The sequence below is a fragment of the Oncorhynchus keta genome, chromosome 2 (assembly GCF_023373465.1).
Source record: "Oncorhynchus keta strain PuntledgeMale-10-30-2019 chromosome 2, Oket_V2, whole genome shotgun sequence".
In the NCBI taxonomy this organism is placed as follows: domain Eukaryota; kingdom Metazoa; phylum Chordata; class Actinopteri; order Salmoniformes; family Salmonidae; genus Oncorhynchus; species Oncorhynchus keta.
This window is the reverse complement of record NC_068422.1, coordinates 31,137,542-31,160,005: the sequence shown is the minus strand read 5'-3', so window position 1 is coordinate 31,160,005 and position 22,464 is coordinate 31,137,542. Positions and strand designations below refer to the sequence as shown.

Here is a 22,464-nt window from a genome sequence, read left to right as displayed (position 1 = left end):
GCCTATAGGCCTACTTCTATGCTTGCACGTCCTTATTCAACACTGACAGGAGCGCCCCAAACAAAAGACAATGGCTAAATTAACGAAACTCGTAAATGAAATAAAATAAACTTGTTTCTCACAAGTGTAGCATAGGTTGTGCACTTTAAAAACAATTAGTCCACCCAGACAATAACAGAAAGACTAGAATAATAACATTGAATGCATTAATAGAAATGACCATAACCAAAATAACAAACATTGTAGATTAGGAATTAATGCTAAATGTACGACTGGTAATATGTAATGGGGAATTGATATACACTAACAATCAAATGCAAAAACAATGACACGAAGGTGTGAAACAATGAATGTGCACAAATTGGCGGGAGAGGCCGCATTCAGTAGAAAAGTGCATCTATCTGCATTGGCCATTCCAAATGTAAATTGATGCCGCCTGAGCAGAAGTCCGGGCATTCATACTTCTTGTGCTTGGCGGAATAGTGTAGAGCTGTTAAGATCGTGTTTTCTAATAGATGTACCGCCCCCACCTACCGTCAACCAATCATGTTAATGCAGAGCCCTCCGGATTGTCACATTTGGGAGGCACACGCCATGTCCTGGAGGCTTCGCAATTGCTTCATATGGAGCCTCTGACCACATTATAGATCAAGCATCAATTGTCTTTTGTCTAGTTCTCCGCAATGGATTAGTTCACAGAGATGGGCGCAAATATACACAGCTCAAAAAAATAAAGGGAACACTAAAATAACACATCCTAGATCTGAATGAATGAAATATTTGTATTAAATACTTTTTTTCTTTACATAGTTGAATGTGCTGACAACAAAATCACACAAAAATTATCAATGGAAATCAAATTTATCAACCCATGGAGGTCTGGATTTGGAGTCACACTCAAAATTAAAGTGGAAAACCACACTACAGGCTGATCCAACTTTGATGTAATGTCCTGGAAAAAAAGTCCAAATGAGGCTCAGTAATGTGTGTGGCCTCCACGTGCCTGTATGACCTCCCTACAACGCCTGGGCATGCTCCTGATGAGGTGGTGGATGGTCTCCTGAGGGATCTCCTCCCAGACCTGGACTAAAGCATCCGCCAACTCCTGGACAGTCTGTGGTGCAACGTGGCGTTGGTGGATGGAGCGAGACAGGATGTCCCAGATGTGCTCAATTGGATTCAGGTCTGGGGAACGGGCAGGCCAGTCCATAGCATCAATGCCTTCCTCTTGCAGGAACTGCTGACACACTCCAGCCACATGAGGTCTAGCATTGTCTTGCATTAGGAGGAACCCAGGGCCAACCGCACCAGCATATGGTCTCACAAGGGGTCTGAAGATCTCATCTCGGTACCTAATGGCAGTCAGGCTACCTCTGGCGAGCACATTTAGACACTACGCTGACAGGCACAGGAAACCTTCTTGCCACAGCTCGCATTGATGTGCCATCCTGGATGAGCTGCACTACCTGAGCCACTTGTGTGGGTTGTAGACTCCGTCTCATGCTACCACTAGTGTGAAAGCACCGCCAGCATTCAAAAGTGACCAAAACATCAGCCAGCATACGAACTGAGAAGTGGTCTGTGGTCACCACCTGCAGAACCACTCCTTTATTGGGAGTGTCTTGCTAATTGCCTATAATTTCCCCCTGCACAACAGCATGTGAAATTTGTCAATCAGTGTTGCTTCCTAAGTGGACAGTTTGATTTCACAGAAGTGTGATTGACTTGGAGTTACGTTGTGTTGTTTTAAGTGTTCCCTTTATTTTGAGCAGTGCATTTGTTACTGCTCAACTAAAACAATCTCGTTAGACCAAACAGTTGACCAGTCGACTAATTGGGGTAAGCCCTAGTTTGTTCTGTGTAGTTCTTTTCAAACCGTGTTGGTACAAGTTGAATTTGCTTGGATCGTGTGTCAGGTTGTTTTTATGAATAAAAATGTAATGTGCCTGACGTGGTAAATTAAGTTCTCATGCTTTAAGCCTTTTCTCCAATTTGCATTATATTAACAGGTGTGTGCATCCAAACAGAATCATTTTAAAAGCACAATGTGGTCGGTCTACTCATCTTGAATGTAGTGAAAATCAACCATATAGTTACTGTACAACATGATGCAGTCCCGTAATTATGTTTTTATGTATGACTTGGTCTCCCTCTCTTGGCCCTAATAGGTATTGCATACCCACACAAACATGGAAAGGGATTGAAGTTTAAACAATGTCAAATATAGTCGATGCCAGAACATTGCTTCGTGTTTTTGGACTTCCTTAATTGTCCAGTCTGCAGACAAACTAACATGGTAGAGCCAAGTGCGTCATTCATTTGTTAGACCACAACTATTCTGACATTAAGGGCAGACCTTTCCCTGTGCAGCAGTGTCACTAACATAATATCTGCTCTGTCCCAGCCTGGACAAGGACAGCTCTTTTCTTGTGACAATGCTCTCTGGCTACTGACTGTATATATACACACACGCACCCTGTTTCATACAAAGCGGTCTCTGTTGTGGTAGTTTGAGAATCAGACACTAAAAGGGACAGTGGATTGAATTGTGGGGTCTATCGCAAACTAAAAGAAAAAACATAACTTTGGACTCCAAGGCACTGCATCTGTGCTAGTCATCACTACTGCCTGGAATCGAACCAGGGTCTATCGCAACCGGCCATGAGTGGAGTCCCATAGGGTGGCACACAATTATCCCAGCGTCATCCTGGTTAGGGTTTGGCCGGGGTAGGCCATCCTTGTAAATAAGAATGTTCTTTACTTATGTATCAATAAAACCAGTGTAAACTGGGTGGGAGGTAAGTCAAAAACAAAGCTCTACGATGGTAAACCTCACTTTGGTGTTGAACTTCCACAGCTTTCTACTTAGTGTATTGACAACGTCAACTGGAATGCTATGAAATCTGCCTTTGTCCCAATAAACAAAAATGAGTCATGAACAGTATATTGATTTTAATCATTAAGGTCAATGTACTCATTATTGAAAAATAAATTACAGTGAATTTAAAATGCAAGAAGACATTCGGCCCACTCAAATTCCAGAAAGCGTTGTCCGAGGTGGAATTGAAGTGCTCTAGCCTCTAGTTTGTTTACATACTGGTATAGTAGAAAGAATATACACAATTTTACATGCAAGACCAATCACAAAACATTCCATAAGTCACTTTTAGGCCATAACACCAGAAAAATGTATATAAAGTTGCAATGTCAAAAACATCATGCCTTATTTGTAAAACAAAAGACTGTACAAACTGGCACGTTCCTAGGCGAGACAGCTGTGGATGGAATTTGTACTAGGGCGTTGGCATAAATGATCAGTGCTGTATTAAGAGAAAAACATGCTAGATTTGCAATACCTTTGATCACTCCCACTATACTGGTGGGTTTTAGTCTGAATACTTCCCCGCTAACCAATAGCTTGAACTCTAGGACCCTATTCTAGCACTATGCTATGTTGACCTAATACCATGCAGTGGATAATACTGGTAGGTAGACACTAAAGCAAGTTCAGGACCTTAACAATGAGGCTCAAATGCTTCCTAAATCCACCAGTTAAAAACCAAACAATATCAGGAGAGGGAGGAACAGACTGGCTTGGCTACAGTATATGACCATGCAGATAGTTCAGCTTGCTTCCAAAGGCACAGCGTCAGAGCTGCATTTCCCTGAATTTCCCTTGAAACCAAAGCAACTGCAATCAGTTTAATTACAGTATTAGAAACTAAAACCGGGCCAGCAAAACTGACAACTCTTCACAATTTAAAATCCTGGGTGGGGGTGGGGTTGCATCTACAAAATGGCACATTTGAGAAATGGGTCCAATTTTGGTAAAGGCAGGAGAAGACTAGCAACTCCACTTAACTCACTGATTGTCCACCTCCCAACAGAAGGGATCTGATCGAGAAGCCAGCAGTAATACAGGACACTACAGCAGACGAGGCTGGCGATACTTTGGTTTGCACAGTTCTAGGACTTAACACACTGAGTGGGTGAGCGGATGGCAGGGGGGGTCAGTGTGACTTGACGTGCTGCGTGACCTGTTCTGTCAGACTGGCTCTGATGGAGTTGACCACAGTCTGTCTAACGTTATCCTCCATATATTGCTCACTCAGAGGCTTCAACACCTGGAGAGGAGAGAGCACAGGGGGACATGACAATCAAAATCAATAGAAAAGAACATGACAATAAGGACAAAGGGAGCGAAAGAAAGGAGCGAGAAAATATTTACCATCCAACATGCAGACCGAAAACAATGATCGTTTAAAACAAGAATTCAACTGAAAAAAAATCTATGAAGTGTCAAGATGATTTATGCTGTATTTACAATCAGAAGAGTAGGTAGAGTGCCAACCTGCGCTCTACATGTAGGGTGAACCAGGCAGACAGCATCCCTATAATTAAGACCAGCCCCATAGGCCACAAGGAATGACAAGAGCGGAATGCAGATGCATTTGGAAATAAAGAGCCAAGCAGCTAGCCAGAAAGGCTAGTTAGTCAGTCAGTCTTGTCATTGTTGTTTGAGGATAGTCTCTTTCTCTGTGCTGCTGGTAGGAAAAAGCTCCTTTCGATTTGATTCTTGGTTGACTCGAAGAGTTTGGAAAGCACCTGGAGACGGGAGGTAAGGAATTAGCAGAGAAGAGCAACGTCAGCAGAGACAACCAAACACAAAGAGTACACTGAACTGCACCAGGAACATGGGCAGGAAGGGAAACCTCCACCTCACCTTTCTGGAAGTCCTCTGTGAGGCAGAGAGGAGAGGGAGAGCAAGATCAGATTAAAGAAGAAAACAGATCACCAGCTGATTGGACAGGGAAAGGGCAGGCTGAAGGCTGATTGGATAGTAAAGAAAGACAGTTAACCTCACATGCACAAGTATACTTAAATGTGTTTCTTGCAAGCTCTATACCCAACAATGCAGTAACCAATAAAGTACAAAAAAACAAAGTTAATAAAAAAAAGTAGTAAGCCATAAAGTATTCAGACCCCATTTTTTCCCACATTTTGTTGCGATATAGCCTTATTCTAAAATTATTCTAAAATTGATTAAATTGCCCCCCCCCCATGTGATGAGCAGTGCCTGGTTTCCTCGAGACGTGACACTTAGCATTAAGGGCAGAGTTAAATCTTGGTTTCATCAGAGCAGAGAATCTTGTTTCTCATGGTCAGAGTCCTTTAGGTGCCTTTTGGCAAACTCCAAGCAGGCTGTCATGTGCCTTTTACTCAGGAGTGGCTTCCGTCTGGCCACTACCATAAAAGGCTTGATTGTTGAGAGTGCTGCAGAGATAGAAAAACTTCCAGAAGAACAACCATCTCCAGAGATGAGCTCTGTCAGAGTGACCATTGTGTTCTTGGTCACCTCTCTGACCAGGGCCCTTCTCCCCCGATTGCTCAGTTTGGCTGGGCGGCCAGCTCTAAGAAGAGCCTTGGTGGTTCCAAACTTCCTCCATCATTCATAAATGGAAGCCACGGTGTTCTTAGGGACCTTCAATGCTGCAATGTTTTAGATCTGTGCCTCGACAATCCTGTCTCAGAGCTCTATGGACAATTTCACCGACCTCATGGCTTGGTTTTTGCATGGACATGCACTGCCAACTGTGGGACCTTAAATAGACAGATGTGCCCCTTTCCAACTAATGTCCAATCAATTGAATTTACCACAGGTGGACTCTAATCAAGTCGTATAAAGATTAAGGATGATCAATGGAAACAGGATTCACCTGAGCTCAATTTCAAGTCCTATTGCAAAGGGTCTGAATACTTATGTGAAGACTTTATTTTTAATACATTTTGTAAAAACTTCTAAACCGGTTTTTGCTTTGACATTATTGGGGTATTGTTTGTAGAGTGAGGATGTTTTATTTATTTTTTAAATTGATTTTATAATTAGGCTTCATTGTAACAAAATCTGTAAAAAGTGAGGGGTTCTGAATACTTTCAGGGTCAGTTCCAATTCTATATTTACAATGTGCAGGGATACTGGACAGCTAGAGGTAGATATGTATAGGGGGGTGATGTGACAAGGCTAAACAGAGAGATGCAGTAGCATATATGATTGTATGGGAGTGTGTGTGTGCGTAGAGTCCTGAATGTGTGAATAGAGGCAGGGCAACAACAAAAATACAAGGGTCAACTCAGTCCATGTAGCCATTTTGTTAGCTAGATCAAGTTCGGGGCCAATTGGGAACTAGAGGGCCACTAGAAATCTGGAATCTGAGGGAAGGGAATCAACGTCACAGACAGGGGAGACAACGAGGAATTCTGCAAAGTCACTCGTCCTAAATAAAAACACTTACAGTACTCCAATTCACTTATCCATACTTCTATCTTTAACATGAAAACACCCACCTGTTCCCAGAGTGTCTCTGCCAACAGGTCTATGATGGTGCCCACATCTCTGAACTCCCCTGAGTATTTTACATAGGCCCACATGCAGAGCATCATGAGGGCCACGCCCATGACCAGGTTGGCCAGCATGGCAATAGTGTTCATGCCAATGAAGCCGGTCAGCCCTGAGACGATGTAGGTGGCGAACATGACGACGAACAGCGTTGCAGGTGTGCGTGCGGCATAGAAGATGTTCTTGCCCTCGTTGTGCTTGTGGAAGTTGGAGTAGGCCTCATCCAGCTCACCCTCCAGCTGCTCCTGGTATTTCTTGCAGAAGTCCTCTCCGCCCATCTTCTTCACAGAGCGGAACTGACGCAACGAGCACTCCTTGACCTCCTCGTGGCAACGTTCCAGGTCTGCAGGGGCGATGTAGGGCTTGTCCCCTCCACACACCTACCGGCAAAACACCACAGTTCAGAAATCAAACAATATTACACCGACAAACTAGGGGGGAACAAACCTACCATCTCCATGCTTTTGCTGTACATGTCTTTTGCTCCAGCAACTGCTGTAAGGTTGTTGGCTTCAGCCGTTGCCTAGGTAACATGGAAGAAAATGTGAGCAAAGTCAAACTGAGGGTTTGAGCAGAATAAGAGACTCCACAGGCTTGCTCAAAACTATTAACATCAATGTTGAACAAACCAATACATACCTGTAACATGGACTTGGGATGAGGAAGCTCCTCCCCTTGATAAATCTTTATATAGGCCTGGGAAATAAATGTAGAGAAATGAATTTGTTGTAAAGCGAAGACATTTTTAGAATACTTTCAGGCATTTCCAGTATTCCTGTCACCATGGGAGAGGCAGAGCGCTTACTCGCCTTAAAATACTCCACTAGATCTCTGCAGGTCACTTTCGCCCCTCCAATCTCCTTCTCCACCAGGTTCTCAGGAGCCAGTAGTAAGGGCACCAGATCGGCCAGCGCCTCCTTGAAGTCACCATCAATGTCTACACAAACACAGTCAGAAGCATCGTAAAGCCCAGAGCGGTCTCCTGCCGGGGTTAACTAAGCTTCCTCTCCACTTCAGTATTTCAGAAAAGGGTCAGGGAGTCACTGAGGATGGGATAATGTCAGGTGGATGGATATCATATGGACGGGGGTCAGGGGTGGAAAGGATAATTCTCTGTAGTGCAAGGCCTCACCTTTTAATCTTCCGTCAAACATGGGGTTGGTGGCCACCTTGAGGCCAGGGTGGGGCAGTAGGAAGCAACTGATGTTGGAGAAGCAGGAGTGGATATGTTTCCTCACGGTCTGCAGCTCCTCGTGCTGGTTCTGTTTCACCTTCAGAACCAATCGACACAGCTGTTACATAATATCCAAGACAGACACTGGTCTTCTGTCCAATGCTACCCCACAAGCGGCCGTTGGCCCAATTGGAACATGATACCAAACATAACACAAGTCAACGCTTCCATACACGAGGCTCAGCTGTTACATGCTACCCAATAAGACAGCTCAGCTGTTACATGCTACCCAACACATGGCATAAGGTGGTATGATAGCTACACTTCCAGATCCTCCTCTAAGGACTGATACTGCAAGTCTCCTTCCATTCAGAGCTAAACTGAACAAAATTACTCATTACAATTCATTCAAGATTGAATTCAAACTAATTTTGTTCAAAACTGTAGTGGAAATTCCTCTCCTGAAAAGCCACACTGGACTAGATACTATGTTTAAATTTGGAGCAGCCCATTTTAAAATTCTCCTTCACAGGCCTCATTCTCTCATCCAGACATACCTGCAGTCTCTTCTCTAGAAAGCGGTTCCCTCCCTCCAGTCCATAGTTGTGTTCGTATGGATAGCTCCAGTCTCGGATCAGGAACATGAGTGACTGGAACACAAACAGAGGGTTACTGAGAATCAATGCTCAGAAAGGACAAATGTGCTCGTCAAAACAGTTGAGTATATTGAAGAAAGCATATCCATTTTCAGGACAGTAACATACCTGAAAGGGTTTAAGATAGATTTCCTCCAAAGCAAGCCGGCCGTATTCTGTGAAGAGCTAAACATATGGAGTAAAGACAATGGATGTTAGTCATCATAGCACCAACATTGTTTTCAAACACTAACCAATGTGTAACGTTCTTATTGAGGTGAGGAATGACAAACATACCTGGAGATGCTGAAGGTCATCCTCCTGAATATTCTGAGACAGGTTATACACCTGAAAACACAATACCATGAAATATATTTTGTACGTAAGCCAATTCATGACAACATACCATTTCAAATCAGCAACGAACAAATCAGGAACTCAACTGGCACAATGTGTGTGCGTGCACTCTTCTGGGTATATAATCAGTAAAACACTAATAACTCAGTCACAGGCAGGTCCATCCCATAGACTCACCTGTACAGAGCTGGTCATGGTGCTCAGGGCAAAAACTGTTGCACAGTCCTTTATGGTGGACTGGCTGTCAAAGGCTCCCTGTGTGTCCACTAACAGAACAGCAACCTGTCGAGGGTTAGGATACTGCAAGTCACCTTTAGATGATCAAGACATGATGGAAATCCATTTAAAGTACAGCCAATATGAGTTGCAGAGATGGACATAAGATGAAACATATTAAGACTGTTCCTCTCAATTTCAATGGTTGTGTGTCAGAGTAAGGTTCACCTTGCTCCCATCTGGCTTGTTGACAACAAACACTTGACTCCAGACCTGGATTCCTGTGGTCTCCCTCTCACAGCCTCCTCTCCAGCTGAACCCTGTCAGAGGATCATCATCACCCCCCACCCACGAGTCTGACTGCTCCTGCTGCTGTGAGAGGACAACAAGAAAACAGTCATAGGTATAAACCTCAAATAAATAAGTTATTGATTTCTGTGGGCAAGTGTATGTCATGTAGGTAGTGGTGATAGCCCTACAGATTTATAAATAAAAATAAATAAAAAAGGAATTTAGTACATGCATTTGCAAATTACCACCAGAGGTCACTGTAGTATCATTCTTAGTACTAGTCCGCCTGAGCTATCGGGGTAATTTTACAGAACAGCCTGTGCTGAATGCAACATGTCAGACTCCGTTCAGTCTAGGCCATGTGTCAGAGTGTCCACAGTCATACCGTGTAATTGATTGATGAATTAAGTCCACTAATTATTAAAGAACTCCTCACCTTCACTTTAATAACTATCTACACGTACATATTACCTCGACACCTGTGCCCACGCACAATGACTCTGTACCGGTACCCCCTGTATATAGCCCCGCTATTGTTATTTACTGCTGCTCTTTGTTATTCTTACGGCATTTTCTTAACTACATTGTTGGTTAAGGGCTGGTATGTAAGCATTTCACGGTATGGTCTACACCGGATGTAGTCGGCACATGTGATAACATTTGATTTGACCTGGTTGTCTAGGTCTTAAGTATTAAAAAAAAAATAGACACTAGGCCTTCCATGGAATTCATTTGAAACCCGGTGCAAAAATAAAAATATAAAATAAAATAATAAAAAAAACTTACGTCTGAAGAACACCAACAGGATAACAGTTGCTGTTATGAAAACAAGGCCATTAGAAGTGTGCATGTTACTCTACAAGTGCCGACAAATCCCTGTAGAAAATGGAAGAGTAATGCAATGTTGCAGGAGTAGTAGGCTTACAATGTGATTTGACTGACAAAGTAACTAATTATACAAAACTGTAGCTCCTTGGTATGACAAGAGTATGCGGCCCAGTGTTACCCCTTCTAAGCTAACACACGGAATTGTTTTAAGATGGTATGACCAAGGAACATTTAGACATAAGATTTGGAAGATTTTGAATTTTTAGGACCCCTTTAAGTAGATAGAAAATGCATACAATTATTTGATTAAACATTCAGCCTCACTGCTATTAGCACAACGCATTGAATAACAGATTCATGTACGGAAAAACAGAAGTCAAAAAAAGATATATTCTAAAAGGAAGTTTGTTTTGAAGTGTGTACTATATCTGAGATGTATACCATAGACAAAAGGGGTAACCCAGCCATGTCACAGGGCTATAATGCTAAAGCATCCATTTGAAATCTACAATGGCGTGCGAAAGTATTCACCCTCCTTGGCATTTTTCCTATTTTGTTGCCTTACAACCTGGAATTAAAAATATTTTTTTTGAGGGGTTTGTATCATTTGATTTACACAACATGCAAAATCTTTGAGAAACACAAGAAAATAAGACAAAAACAGACAACTTGAGCGTGCATAACTATTCACTCCCCCAAAGTCAATACTTTGTAGAGCCAACTTTTGCAGCAATTACAGCTACAAGTCTCTTGGGGTATGTCTCTATAGGCTTCGTACATCTAGCAACTGGGACTTTTGCCCATTCAAGGCAAAACTGCTCCAGCGCCTTCAAATTGGATGGGTTCTGCTGGTGTACAGCAATCTAAGTCATACCACAGATTCTCAATTGGATTGAGGTCTGGGTTTTGACTGGGCCATTCCAAGACATTTAAAATGTTTTCCCTTAAACCACTCGAGTGATGCTTTAGCACTCTGCTTAGGGTCATTGTCCTACTGGAAGGTGAACCTCCGTCCCAGTCTCAAGTCTCCGGAAGACTGAAATAAGTTTCCCCTCAAGAATTTCCCTGTATTTAGGGCCATCCATCATTCCTTACCAGATTCTCAGTCCCCGCTGATGAAAAACATCCCTGCAGCATGATGCTGCCACTATGCTTCACTGTGGGGATGGCGTTCTCAGGGTGATGAGAGGTGTTGGGTTTGCGCCAGACAGAGTTTTCCTTGATGGCCAAAAAGCTAAATGTGTGTCTCATCTGGCCAGAGTACCTTCATCCATGCATTTGGGCAGTCTCCCACATGGCTTTTGGAAAACATCAAACATGTTCAGGGTTATCTTTGGTCCCTTTGTTGCCTCTGATTAATGCCCTCCTTGCCTGGTCTGTAAGTTGTGGTGGGTGGCCCTCTTGGTAGGTTGCTGTGGTGCCATATTCTTTCAATTTTTGAATAATGGATTTAATCTTCTCCGTGGGCTGTTCAGATATTTCTTTTTATAACCCAACCCTGATCTGTACTTCTCCACAACTTTGTCCCTGACCAGTTGTTTGGAGAGGTCCTTGGCCTTCATGGTGCTGCTTGATTGGTGGTGTGCCTTGCTTAGTGGTGTTGCAGACTCTGGGGCCTTTCAGAACATAGATATATACATGAACTCAGCAAAAAAAGAAACATCCTCTCACTGGCAACCGTTTATTTTCAGCAAACTTAACATGTGTAAATATTTGTATGAACATAAGATTCAACAGACAAACTGAACAAGTTCCACAGACATGTGACTAACAGAAATGGAATAATGTGTCCCTGAACAAAGGGGTGGAGGGAAAATAAAAAGTCAGTATCTGGTGTGGCCACCAGCTGCATTAAGTACAGCAGTGCTTAATCTCCTCATGGACTGCACCAGATTTGCCAGTTCTTGCTGTGAGATGTTACCCCACTCTTCCACCAAGGACCCTACAAGTTCCCGGACATTTCTGGGGGGACGGCCCTAGCCAGACGTGGGATTGAGATCCGGGCTCTTCACTGGCCATGGCAGAACACTGACATTCCTTTCTTGCAGGAGAATCAGCCATACTACTCGTTCTGTGCGTGGTGGCATTGTCATGCTGGAGGGTCATGTCAGCCTGCAGGAAGGGTACCACATTTATTTTGGTGCTTTTCCAGAGTCAGTAGAAAGGCCTCTTCAGTGTCCTAAGTTTTCATAACTGTGACCTTAATTGCCTACCGTCTGTAAGCTGTTAGGGTCGTAATGACCGTTCCACAAGTGCATGTTCATTAATTGTTTGATTCATTGAACAAGCATGGGCAGTGTTTAAACCCTTCACAATTAAGATATTTGGATTTTTACAAATTATTTGAAAGACAGGGTCATTTGTTTTTTGCTGAGAGAGACAGAACATGTGAAATCGAACTAATTGTGACTTCTGAAGGTTGCACCAGATATTATTTAACAAAGGGGGTGAATACATATTGACGCACTAGTTTTCCGTTTTTTTTATTTTTACCCCCTTTCCTCCCCAATTTCGTGGTATCCAATTGTTATTAGTTACTATCTTGTCTCATCACTACAACTCCCGTACGGGCTCGGGAGAGACTAAGGTCGAAAGCCACGCGTCCTCCGAAACACAACTCAACCAAGCCGCACTGCTTCTTAACACAGCGCGCATCCATTCCAGAAGCCAGCCGCAACAATGTGCTAGCTCGTGCTTGGCCCATCTTGCTTGTTCTGCCCACTATGCTTAACACTGCTTAATTTGCTCCTACTGTAAACACAGATTAACCATCTTGGTTTAGTTACAAATATCTTCAGATATGAAAGATCAGGAAAACACACGCCTCCATATTTTTATAACTGGTACTGGGCTATTTTCAGACAAGTTGTGCGGCTTGTGGGCACCTATGCAAAAAAAAAAAAAAAAATTTAAAAAAACTAGGTTAATAAACTGATTTTTGTATTATGCCAATTAGAAGAAGTGCATCGCTAAGGATCCTGGGACTAAACACCTCCCTCTGCAACTGGATCCTGGACTTCCTGATGGGCCACCCCAGGTGTTGAGGGTAGGTAGCAACGCATCTGCCATGCTGATCCTCAACACTGGAGCTCCCCAGGGGTGCATGCTCCGTCTCCTCCTGTACTCCCTGTTCACCCACGACTGCATGGCCAGGCACGACTCAAACACCATCATTAAGTTTGCAGACGACAACAGTGGTAGGCCTGATCAGACAACGACCAGACTATAGGGAGGAAGTCAGAGACCTGGCCGTGTGGTGCCAGAATAACAATCTATCCTTCAATGTAACCAAGACTAAGGAGATGATTGTGGACTACAGGAAAAGGAGGACCGAGCACGCCCCCAATCTCATCGACAGAGCAGTTGTGGAATAGGTTGAGAGCTTCAAGTTCCTCGGTGTCGACATCAACATACTAGACTGGTACAAACACACCAAGACAGTCGTGAAGAGGGCATGACAAAACCTATTCCTCCTCAGGAGACTGAAAAGATTTGCCATGGGTCCTGAGATCCTCAAATGGTTCTACAGCTGCAACATCGAGAACATCCTGACTGGTTGCATCACTGCCTGGTACAGCAATTGCTCAGCCTCTGACCGTAAGACACTACAGAGGGTAGTGCGTACAGCCCAGAACATCACTGGGGCTAAGCTGCCTGCCATCCAGGACCTCGACACCAGGCCGTGTCAGAAGAAGGCCCTAAAAATGGTCAAGACTGTTCTCTCTACCACATAGCAAGCGGTACCGGAGTGCCAAGTCTATGACAAAACAGTTTCTCAACAGTTTTTACCCCCAAGCCATAAGACTCCCGAACCGGTAATCAAATGCCTACCCGGATTATTTGCATTGTGTGCCCCCCTGTGATTTCCACAGGACCGCAGATATTGACGCGAGGGTTAAAAAGAGATCCTACAGTGCAATTAAACAAGGATATTACAGTGTATGCAAGAGCAGACTTTAGATAACAAGCTTTAGTTCTATTGTCTCTCGGTCTCCTCCCTCTGTATGTCAACCAGTCCAGTCAGTCAATCTAACTGCCACACACACGGAAGAGCAGACTCTCTCCAGCAGGAAACGTGACTGGAATGGAGTGTTCAAATTCTAGGCTGTAAAAAGAGCACAGATGTGCAGACACCAGGAGGAAATTAAATGATTAATCTAAAGGTTATAACCTGCTGGAGAATAACATGGGGGACACTCAATGATCTCTGCAGTTCTTTCAGGTCATTCTGGACTAGAACTAGTGCAACACAAAGCAATCCTGAAAACCTGACCCTGGATGAGATTGCTTGTTTCTTTGAGATGACGATGCACTCAATCACTGCTCCTCTGAGCCCACTGTGAGCCGTTTTTTCAGACTTTACTTCTGTCCTCAGCTCAGTCAGTGTCTCAGACTTGAGATGAACAGACCCAGGCAGGCAGGGAATCTAGCAGGAGTCTACAGTGACATTGAGTGTGAGGCAGCTTCAAATCAAATGTTTTGTCACATGTACTGAATACAACTAGTGTATACCTTACCGTGAAATGCTTACTTACAAGCCCTTAACCAATAATGCAGTTTTAAAAAATGGTAAAGAAAATATATTTTTTAAATTAAATAAACTATCAATAGCAGGGGGGTACCGATACAGAGTCAATATGCAGGGGTACTGGTTAGTCAAGATCATTTGTACATGTTGGTATGTGTAAATTGGATAAATAATTAACAGTGAGTAACAGCTTGTCTGTCGGACTGCCAGATGAAGCATCAAAACAGAGAACGCACTTCCACTGCTACAGAGTCCACTGGCAGGGAGTGTTACACAACTCCAGCCAGAGCCAGGCATTGTGCATGGTGATTTTAGACTTGTGTGCAGCTGCTCGGCCATGGAACCCCCATTTCATGAAGCTCCCGACAAATTTATTGTGCTGAAGTTGCTTCCAGAGGCCGTTTGGAACTCTGTAGTCAGTGCGGCAACCAAGGACAACCGATTTTTACGTGCTATGCACTTCAGCACTCTGTGGTCTACCACTTTGCGGCTGAGCCGTTGTTGCTCCTAATTGTGCACTTCCAGATGACCGGGGCAGCTCTAGCAGGGCAGAAATTTGGCATCCTATGACAGTGCCACCTGAAAGTCAGTGAGCTTGTCGGTAAGGCCTTCTACTGCCAATATTTTTCAATGTCTATGAAGATTGCATGGCTGTGTGCTCGATTTTATACACCTGTCAGCAACGCATGTGGCTGAAATAGCCGAACCCACTCATTTTAAAAGGGGTGTCCACATCCATTTTTATATATAGTGTTTTTGAAATGACATGAAGATAGCGATAATCTAGCAGTCTAGAAATGGAAGATGTATTTTGTGGGAAGTAAAGAGCCTGAAGGAATTTCACACCACTAAATTAATCCCAATGGATTTTTAAAAAAAAACATTTTTAAAAATAATATCCATGTAGAGCCATTAGATGACTTTCCTTTACAGCGGTTTTATAAACCACTAGATGGACATTATGTGCAGCAGACAATAAGGTGTGTAAGTGTCTCATTAATCTGGGAATACAGGACTCTAATAAAGGGTTTATTCAGGACCACCAAACTTCTTTACAAATGTTAGTATTGAACCGACAACCGAGAGACGACCCTGAGAAGGTGAGCAGCGTTACATAATACGTTTTAATTCACACTACCCTCGGGGTTATGTTAATGACTTGAAAATAGATTGTCTTTTCGCTGTGAACTGTGGTTAAAAGCACTTGCTAGCAGCATCAATAAAGTTGTTAAATTGGTCCTTGCTTAACAAAATCTTCAACCAGATCTGCCCTGAGTTTATTTAGCATAATCTAGAAGTAGGGCCAGAGTTATTTTCCAGGTCAGGTCACATGGTCAGAAATATCAGTATTCTACATAAATACAGTGAATTGTATGTATTGTAGATATAAGTGTGAACCTGGTTATACCTGGTTGAGCATGTATCGGAGCATGAAGTCCAGCAGGAAGGACTTGCCCTTGCGGAAGGCCCCGGCAACAGACACCACCACCACATTGAGGTCTCTGACATCCTCCTGCAGTAGGAGCTTCTCCAGGGCCTCAGTGTCCAGCTCAAATTTGTGGTCGTCCTCGTGGGCCAGGACTATCTGGATGGGCCGAGCCTTCTCGGCCAACCCCACCACAGGCTCCTCTTCAATTGGCTGCTCCTTAACATGACTCAGCTCTGGGGCCTGTTCCCACTCGTCTGTTTCGCTGTCAGCCTCTGCCCGAGGCGCTATCCTGGAATGAGGCCTCCGATCTGGCAGGGACAAAGGAACATCCTCCACACCACCTGCACCTGACAGAACAGGACACACAGGTTTCATGCTGTTAAGAGCAGGGAGAGGTCAACAGTGCACATGGCGTAGTTTAAACTTTACACATCACAAGGAAAGGTTTCAGAGAGAAGTGTAGTCGGTCCTCTCAAAAAAAGTCTGTCATTAGTCTTATCTTAGAGGAGTCCAGCATCTGAACTTCAAATCACCAAGACATTTTCCATATTATTGAACATTCCATGGCAATTCCTGGCCATGGTATTTGTTGCATGCTGCCAGTACAATGCCACAGGCCTGCACTGCACACACTTGGGTATTAGGAAACGTATTGGCAAAAGGGAGACAAAAGCCAGGGGTATTGTGAGATGAATGTACTAGGCCTTCATATTTGGCCCCGTGTCTATAGCACCTACACTACGCAATATATTTTATGTATCAAGGCTATGACCTCAGGGAGATCAACGTCACAAAAGGAAAGTATTTCAAACAGCTTTCAGTTTTACCTTTTAATATTTCCCGGAAAGGGTGTTTAATGGAAGGCATTCCCTTTCTAGAAACGTGTGGGAATCGCTCTACAGCAGAGACGTCACTTTATCACAGTAGACAAACACCTAAACCAACACCCTGGGAACTGGTATGACAGGTAATTGGGACTGCTAGTGCTCATGCAAACAAGCATCCTACAACTGCCATCGCAATTAGACAAAAAACACCAAGCAAGACTCCAAGGAAAACGTCAATCTGCCCATTGACATTTTCCTCAGAGCTGACAGTCTTACAAGACGTGTGTGATTTGAACACGAAGAAAAACCATCATACCTAATAACAACCCCATCCAAAGCTCAGAGTGAGGATTTGGTGTAAGGCAGGTTTGAACGCTGGGTGCTGGGCTGTCCTCTGCCGAACAGCAGTGGGCTGACTGGGAACTATGGCTGATGCCAGGAGAGGGTTTGCCGAACAGAAGGTATGAGAGAACAGGACAGCATTCTGCAGAGCATTCTCCGGAGCAGAGCTTACACCGAAGAGGCATCCTGCTGATTCTGGTATAATGACTGTCTCGTCTGCCAACAGACAGCATTCACTGTGGGTTTGAGACCACTAGATAAACAACGCTGTACAAAAAAAAAAAACAAGACACTAAAATCACACCAAACAATAAGCCAGAGACTAACAGTGGTTTTATGAATGTATTCTACAGCTAGACAGACATCCATATCACAGAGTTGGTTTTTTAGCCTCTGTGACAGTAAAGCTGAATTTATATACAAACAAGTCAGGACAAAAGCTCCAGCTCCTGACACCTCAGTATTTCCACACATGGGCAGACAAGCAATTAACACCAGTCTGATTAATAATCACCTGCAACACATGCAGAGTAGCATGATAGCGGGTCAGGATGAGAAATAGAAGACTCGCTGGGAGAATCGGGTAAAGCCATCTAACTTGTTGCCAGACTGCTCTGAACTTAATTCACATATAAAACGACAGTACTTAACATCCTGCGTCAGCCCAGCTTAAAAGGATAACCCAAACATGCACCTCTTAGCCCAATATTGGAATAAAGGACCCTAACGTTACTCAAAGGACCCTACATATTCTGTTTAAAGGGTGAATTGGCTATGGAAGACAAAAACAGCCGAATTCACCATCTAAAATTATGATTCTCAATTGCTGTAATTTTTTATAAATACGATCAATGACTTGGACAACGTTGATTCTTAGCTGTACAGTGAGTCTATACAATGTGTGTGATGATAGGTGTTCTATTGACTTGAATATGATTTGTGTGGCTGGTTTGAGTTTTGGTAGCCGTTTTTTAGTTTTCTATGCTGCTGATATACAAAAACACTTGGTGTACAATATTAGTAGTTAAAAAAAACTGATGTCATGATGCATTTGAATCTCCCACACAACACTTCCACACACAAGAAGCTAAACTACAGAACACCAACTCAGAACACAAACAAATCCCTCTACACTCATATCAACAACAAAATAATTTCACAAATGAAAAGTACAGTTTTAGCAGATGCAAGTCAACAGTATTTTTCAGTGACCACACGTCTGTGGTGTCTGTCTTCGGTTTACACACAGGTGCTCAGAAAAGCAGATCGCCAATTAGCACAGGTGATGCGTGTTAATGTTCAGACCGAGCGTCGCAGCTCTTAACAAAACTCCCCCCTATAGAAGACGCCTTCGTCCAATGACTTGAGTAATGTAACCGAGTCATGATCAAGGATTAGGCCCCTCTATGTATCTATCAAGGCAGTGGAATAAGTAGCTTTAGTCAGCAGAATGAAGTGCCAATGCTGTCATAGGAGATAGACAAAACATTCACTACTCTACAGGGACTGGGCTGTTGAGAATTCCTATAGGGCTGATGGGAAGAAACCATTTACTGCGAGTGCTGCCGAGGGAAGCTAGAGGTTAGGCTAATACACAGTCCAATCCCTTCTACCTTTGAGCAAACTGAGACGTATCCAAAAATGTGCAGGCTTATCATTACTTGTATCTTTCCACAGTTCTCTCCTGTTGCATCGTATCCGCCCTGATCAGGGTCTATTGGCAGGCCATGTATGCAGGCAGTGGAGGTCTACATCTCAGTTCAGTATCTGAACCCTTTACTACATCTGAAGCCTTGAGAAGCCACGACAACACACCTAGCCACGGGTCTGTGGGAATTTTCTTCAGAGGAAAGGAACATTTCATACAACGCAAAACCCCAGTCCCACTCTCCTTTTTGGCAACACTAAGGACTGGTGCCAACTCCAGGAGACTACTCCCTCTCTGGACCAGAGTCAAGGAGGGTAAATGCTCAACTGCATTCTTGTTTTATTTTTTTAATGAATAATCTATCATATCCCCCATTTGCACAAAAATACTTACTTTCCAACACGAAATACAATATTTCAACCACTAGCAGATGTGCATACGCATGGTCTAAAGTTTGCGGTGAGGTGAGCACATTCTCACTTCAAGTTAAATTGTTATAAAAGCCAACTTTTGCGTGAAAAATGTGCATGCGCCAATTTGGGCTATATTTTATACGTACGCAAAGCTTATAAAATGAAGCTCCTGTAACCCAAGGAGCCCCAGTGAGTGTTAACTATTGCAACAAACAAAGCCAGCTGTATTTTGCACTTATACAAGTGGCATGTCACAAGGATAAAAGGATTTAAGAGACACACATTACTGAAATGTCAAATAACCTGGGTTCTCTTCAGAATCTTCCATTTTCCTGCTGACTGATTTCTGTACACATTAACATTGGTACACAAATAATTGTGTCAGATTGTGACTGCTGTTCAGTGAGAAAGATGTTAGGTAGGGTTGAAAGGAATTTTCCCCATGTGTAACCAATAGATTAGAACAGCTGAGAAAATGTAGTTAAGGCTACACATCTATCACGTTACAATAGAGATGACAGCCGTTACACCTGAGGGGGAGAGAAAACGCATCTGATGTTGTTTTCTCCTTGCTTCAATCAAGGAATCTGACGCAAGGACACAGAATGGGCATGCAAAACCAGAGGAGCAAAGATGTTCCTTTTCTATATATTAAGCCTACTCTGGTGACCAGTTAACATTAGGCCTAGTTGAACTGGGTTTCAGTTGCACTGCAAGAAGACTAAAGTTGTCACTGGCTATTTCAAGAGGGGAACATTAGATTCAAAGAAAAGCCAGTGTCCCCAACTTTACACAAATAACTTAAGAATGCCTAGTTGTCTAAATCAAAAAGGAGTTCAAACTAATAAAACCCCACTTTTAAATATCCCAAACAGCAGAGTTAATAACTAGAAAATGTTAGCTAGCAAGAAAAGAAAGCTTGTTGTGCCAAGCTAGCCTGAAGAGGGATGTCATTGTTTTCAATTAGAGCATGACAGCAAATGCCGTTGAGGCTGGCGGTAAATGCAGTCAGACGCTAAGGTAGATGGGACTTGCCGCCAGAGTTTAAATATTTTAACTTTTGCTGTAGCGTTGTTTTCTACTGGATGTTGATTTGCACTGTGTTTACTGAAATCACCATAGCAGCGCATAGCGTCGTGCCATCACCATCTTTCTTGTCCTGTTATGTCGACTGGTAGGACGTTTTTGCGGCCCTTGTCGAAAAGCAGCATCATGTTCTCTCAGATCTCAAATCTTATTAGCCAATGCCAGTCATGTGATCGGGTCATTCTCACAGGCACAGCTTCGAAGTAGGCTAATAGTAAAGACCGACACGTCGGTGATGCAACGGCGTGCGTCCTTATCGATTTCCGAGGCACATATTGAAGACAGAAGAGCTGTCCACATTGTCAGCAAACAAGAGTAATGAACATCAAAAGCAGCAGCCTAATGTCAGTCTACTATCCTCATATAGAATAGGTCAACTTTTGTACTTATAAATATTCCAGACTCTGGGACAGATCCCAAATGAATACAACCACAGTATATCAAAAATATATTTAAAAGCAATGAGGCTGATGCAACAGATCAAAATATTTAGCTTAAAATAAATAAATACATTATAAGGGCAGCAATGCACACGGCTGGCTAAGCGTGAAGGTTCCAAAATGCAACTGGCGGGAAAACACCGTTCTCAAATGCGCACCACAACTGTTTCATGAGAGATGAAAATATAATTTCTAAATGTTAAAAATGGGAAGATATAAAGATGCAACTACCATGGGTTGTTCATATGACTAGGAGTGTGTCTTTGGCTGCTGGACAACGAAAGAATGTTGAGAAGATGAGAAATACTGGCGTCAATGGTGAGGAAGTGTTCAAATAATCCTATTAACATGCCTGTGGTCGGAACACAGTAAGACATGCCTCAATAAACACATCCAGGTTTTATACAATTACGTTTCAATAGTGTAAACATTTTGACTCTAGGGCGAGGTGGTCGATGTTGCGGTGCACAACAGGCACTAACTACCTTTCCTCTCCTAACAAACAGTTCCTCGAGTATGACATAATCAAGCCTCAGACAAGTGTTCACCAACCTGTGTAAAGATGACTTTTGCAGTCAAAAAGCAAACAGATCTACCATTCAATTTTTTTTAACTAGTCTTCAATTTTGACATTAATCTAATTAAAACAGTTCAGTTCTGTGCAGCATACAGGCCTAATACATTATCACATCATATTGGCTATATGCCTGGCCTGACAATATCGTTCTTCTCAGATCAGATTTCAAAACTCAAGCTATGATAACAAAATCGATCAGTTGGTGTAGCACTTGCAATGCACAGCTGAGTATAAGTTGAAATAATTTGCTTTTTTATTATACTGGTCTGATGGTACCTGCATCGGATGGTCATGGTGCTTTTCAAGAAAAACAACTAGGTTAAAAATATATATTTTAATAAAGTCAGTGATGTTCAGGTCGGAAAGTCGGGGCGTGTGTAACTGTTGTAACTGGGGAAGAAGTGTAGTTCAACTGGAGGCACACAGGGTATGTTTCTGCTACATTAATTGTATATTGTTATCCTACTGATATGAAAGATACGGGCAGTATATTTTGAAAACGGCTTTGCAAGTGATGATTGACGTTTATAAACGTTGAACCCCAGCGAAACTAACCGCTGAAAACGGTTTTCGAGAGGGCTTGCTGCAAGGAAACTGTTAGTGACAGCTGGTTCGATAACGTTACAGTATTTAGCCAACACATGTCCCTACAACCATAGATGCATGTCAATTACAACTCTCGTATGACGTGCAAAAAGTACCCCAATGTCTGGGGCTGAACCACGGAACAGCGGGCAACACGCGCAGTCTGAAATGACGGACCAGGCCAGGTGAGGTGAGTGACGGCTGGTCTGCACAAGCGGGGACGAAATAGCTAGCCAGCTAAGCTACACAATACACCTTTCACTGGCAGGGTCCCTGAAAAGTAAAAACATAGCTTGGCTACTGGAGGTTGCGACACACAGGAGAAGCAACGCCAAACGAGGTAGATTCAGTTCGTCAGTCTCAAGCACATATCCAACTCCATATTTTCTTGTTATATAAAACGTTACCTTCGTCAAAGACGTGTCTTTTGTGGTTTTGTTCGAAATGATTCCTCTTACTCAGCCCGCTCAATCTCACCTCCGCCATCTTGTCCTGTTTAAATTGAAATAGTCACACGTAGCTGACGTCAAAGAACCCAGTTTCGCTGCTTTCTTTTAGGAAGTTCCCGTTGCCTGATGGTTATCCGCTGGGTCCTAAGAAAGATCCAGTGCAGTACACCATCAGTGGCTGATGTCCAATCAGTGTTTTAAAGTAACTAAGTAAAAATACTTTGAAGTCGTTTTTGGGGGTA

The 22,464-nt window shown here is 43.1% G+C and overlaps 1 protein-coding gene across 4 annotated transcripts; it reads right to left on the bottom strand.

Moving 5' to 3' along the window:
• Nucleotides 1-2,937: 2,937 nt before the first annotated feature.
• atl2 (atlastin GTPase 2) lies at nt 2,938-22,360 on the bottom strand. 4 transcript variants are annotated; one of them, XR_004828793.2, is made up of 14 exons: nt 22,181-22,358; nt 15,835-16,202; nt 9,008-9,151; nt 8,741-8,845; nt 8,504-8,554; nt 8,336-8,392; nt 8,129-8,221; nt 7,530-7,668; nt 7,207-7,334; nt 7,037-7,093; nt 6,849-6,920; nt 6,346-6,777; nt 4,352-4,605; nt 3,992-4,124 (listed from the first exon to the last, which is right to left on the bottom strand). XR_004828793.2 is itself a non-coding variant. In XM_035795194.2 (13 exons), exons 1-13 carry the CDS (start codon nt 22,257-22,259, stop codon nt 4,011-4,013), a joined length of 1,833 nt encoding a protein of 610 aa, XP_035651087.1. In that variant the 5' UTR covers nt 22,260-22,360; the 3' UTR covers nt 2,938-4,010. The 4 variants fall into 4 exon arrangements, 3 of the variants coding, with proteins under 3 accessions (XP_035651087.1, XP_035651079.1, XP_035651070.1); XM_035795194.2 differs by lacking the exon at nt 4,352-4,605 and having other exon boundaries at nt 2,938-4,124; nt 15,835-16,196; nt 22,181-22,360; XM_035795186.2 differs by lacking the exon at nt 4,352-4,605 and having other exon boundaries at nt 2,938-4,124; nt 9,008-9,148; nt 22,181-22,355.
• Nucleotides 22,361-22,464: the final 104 nt, after the last annotated feature.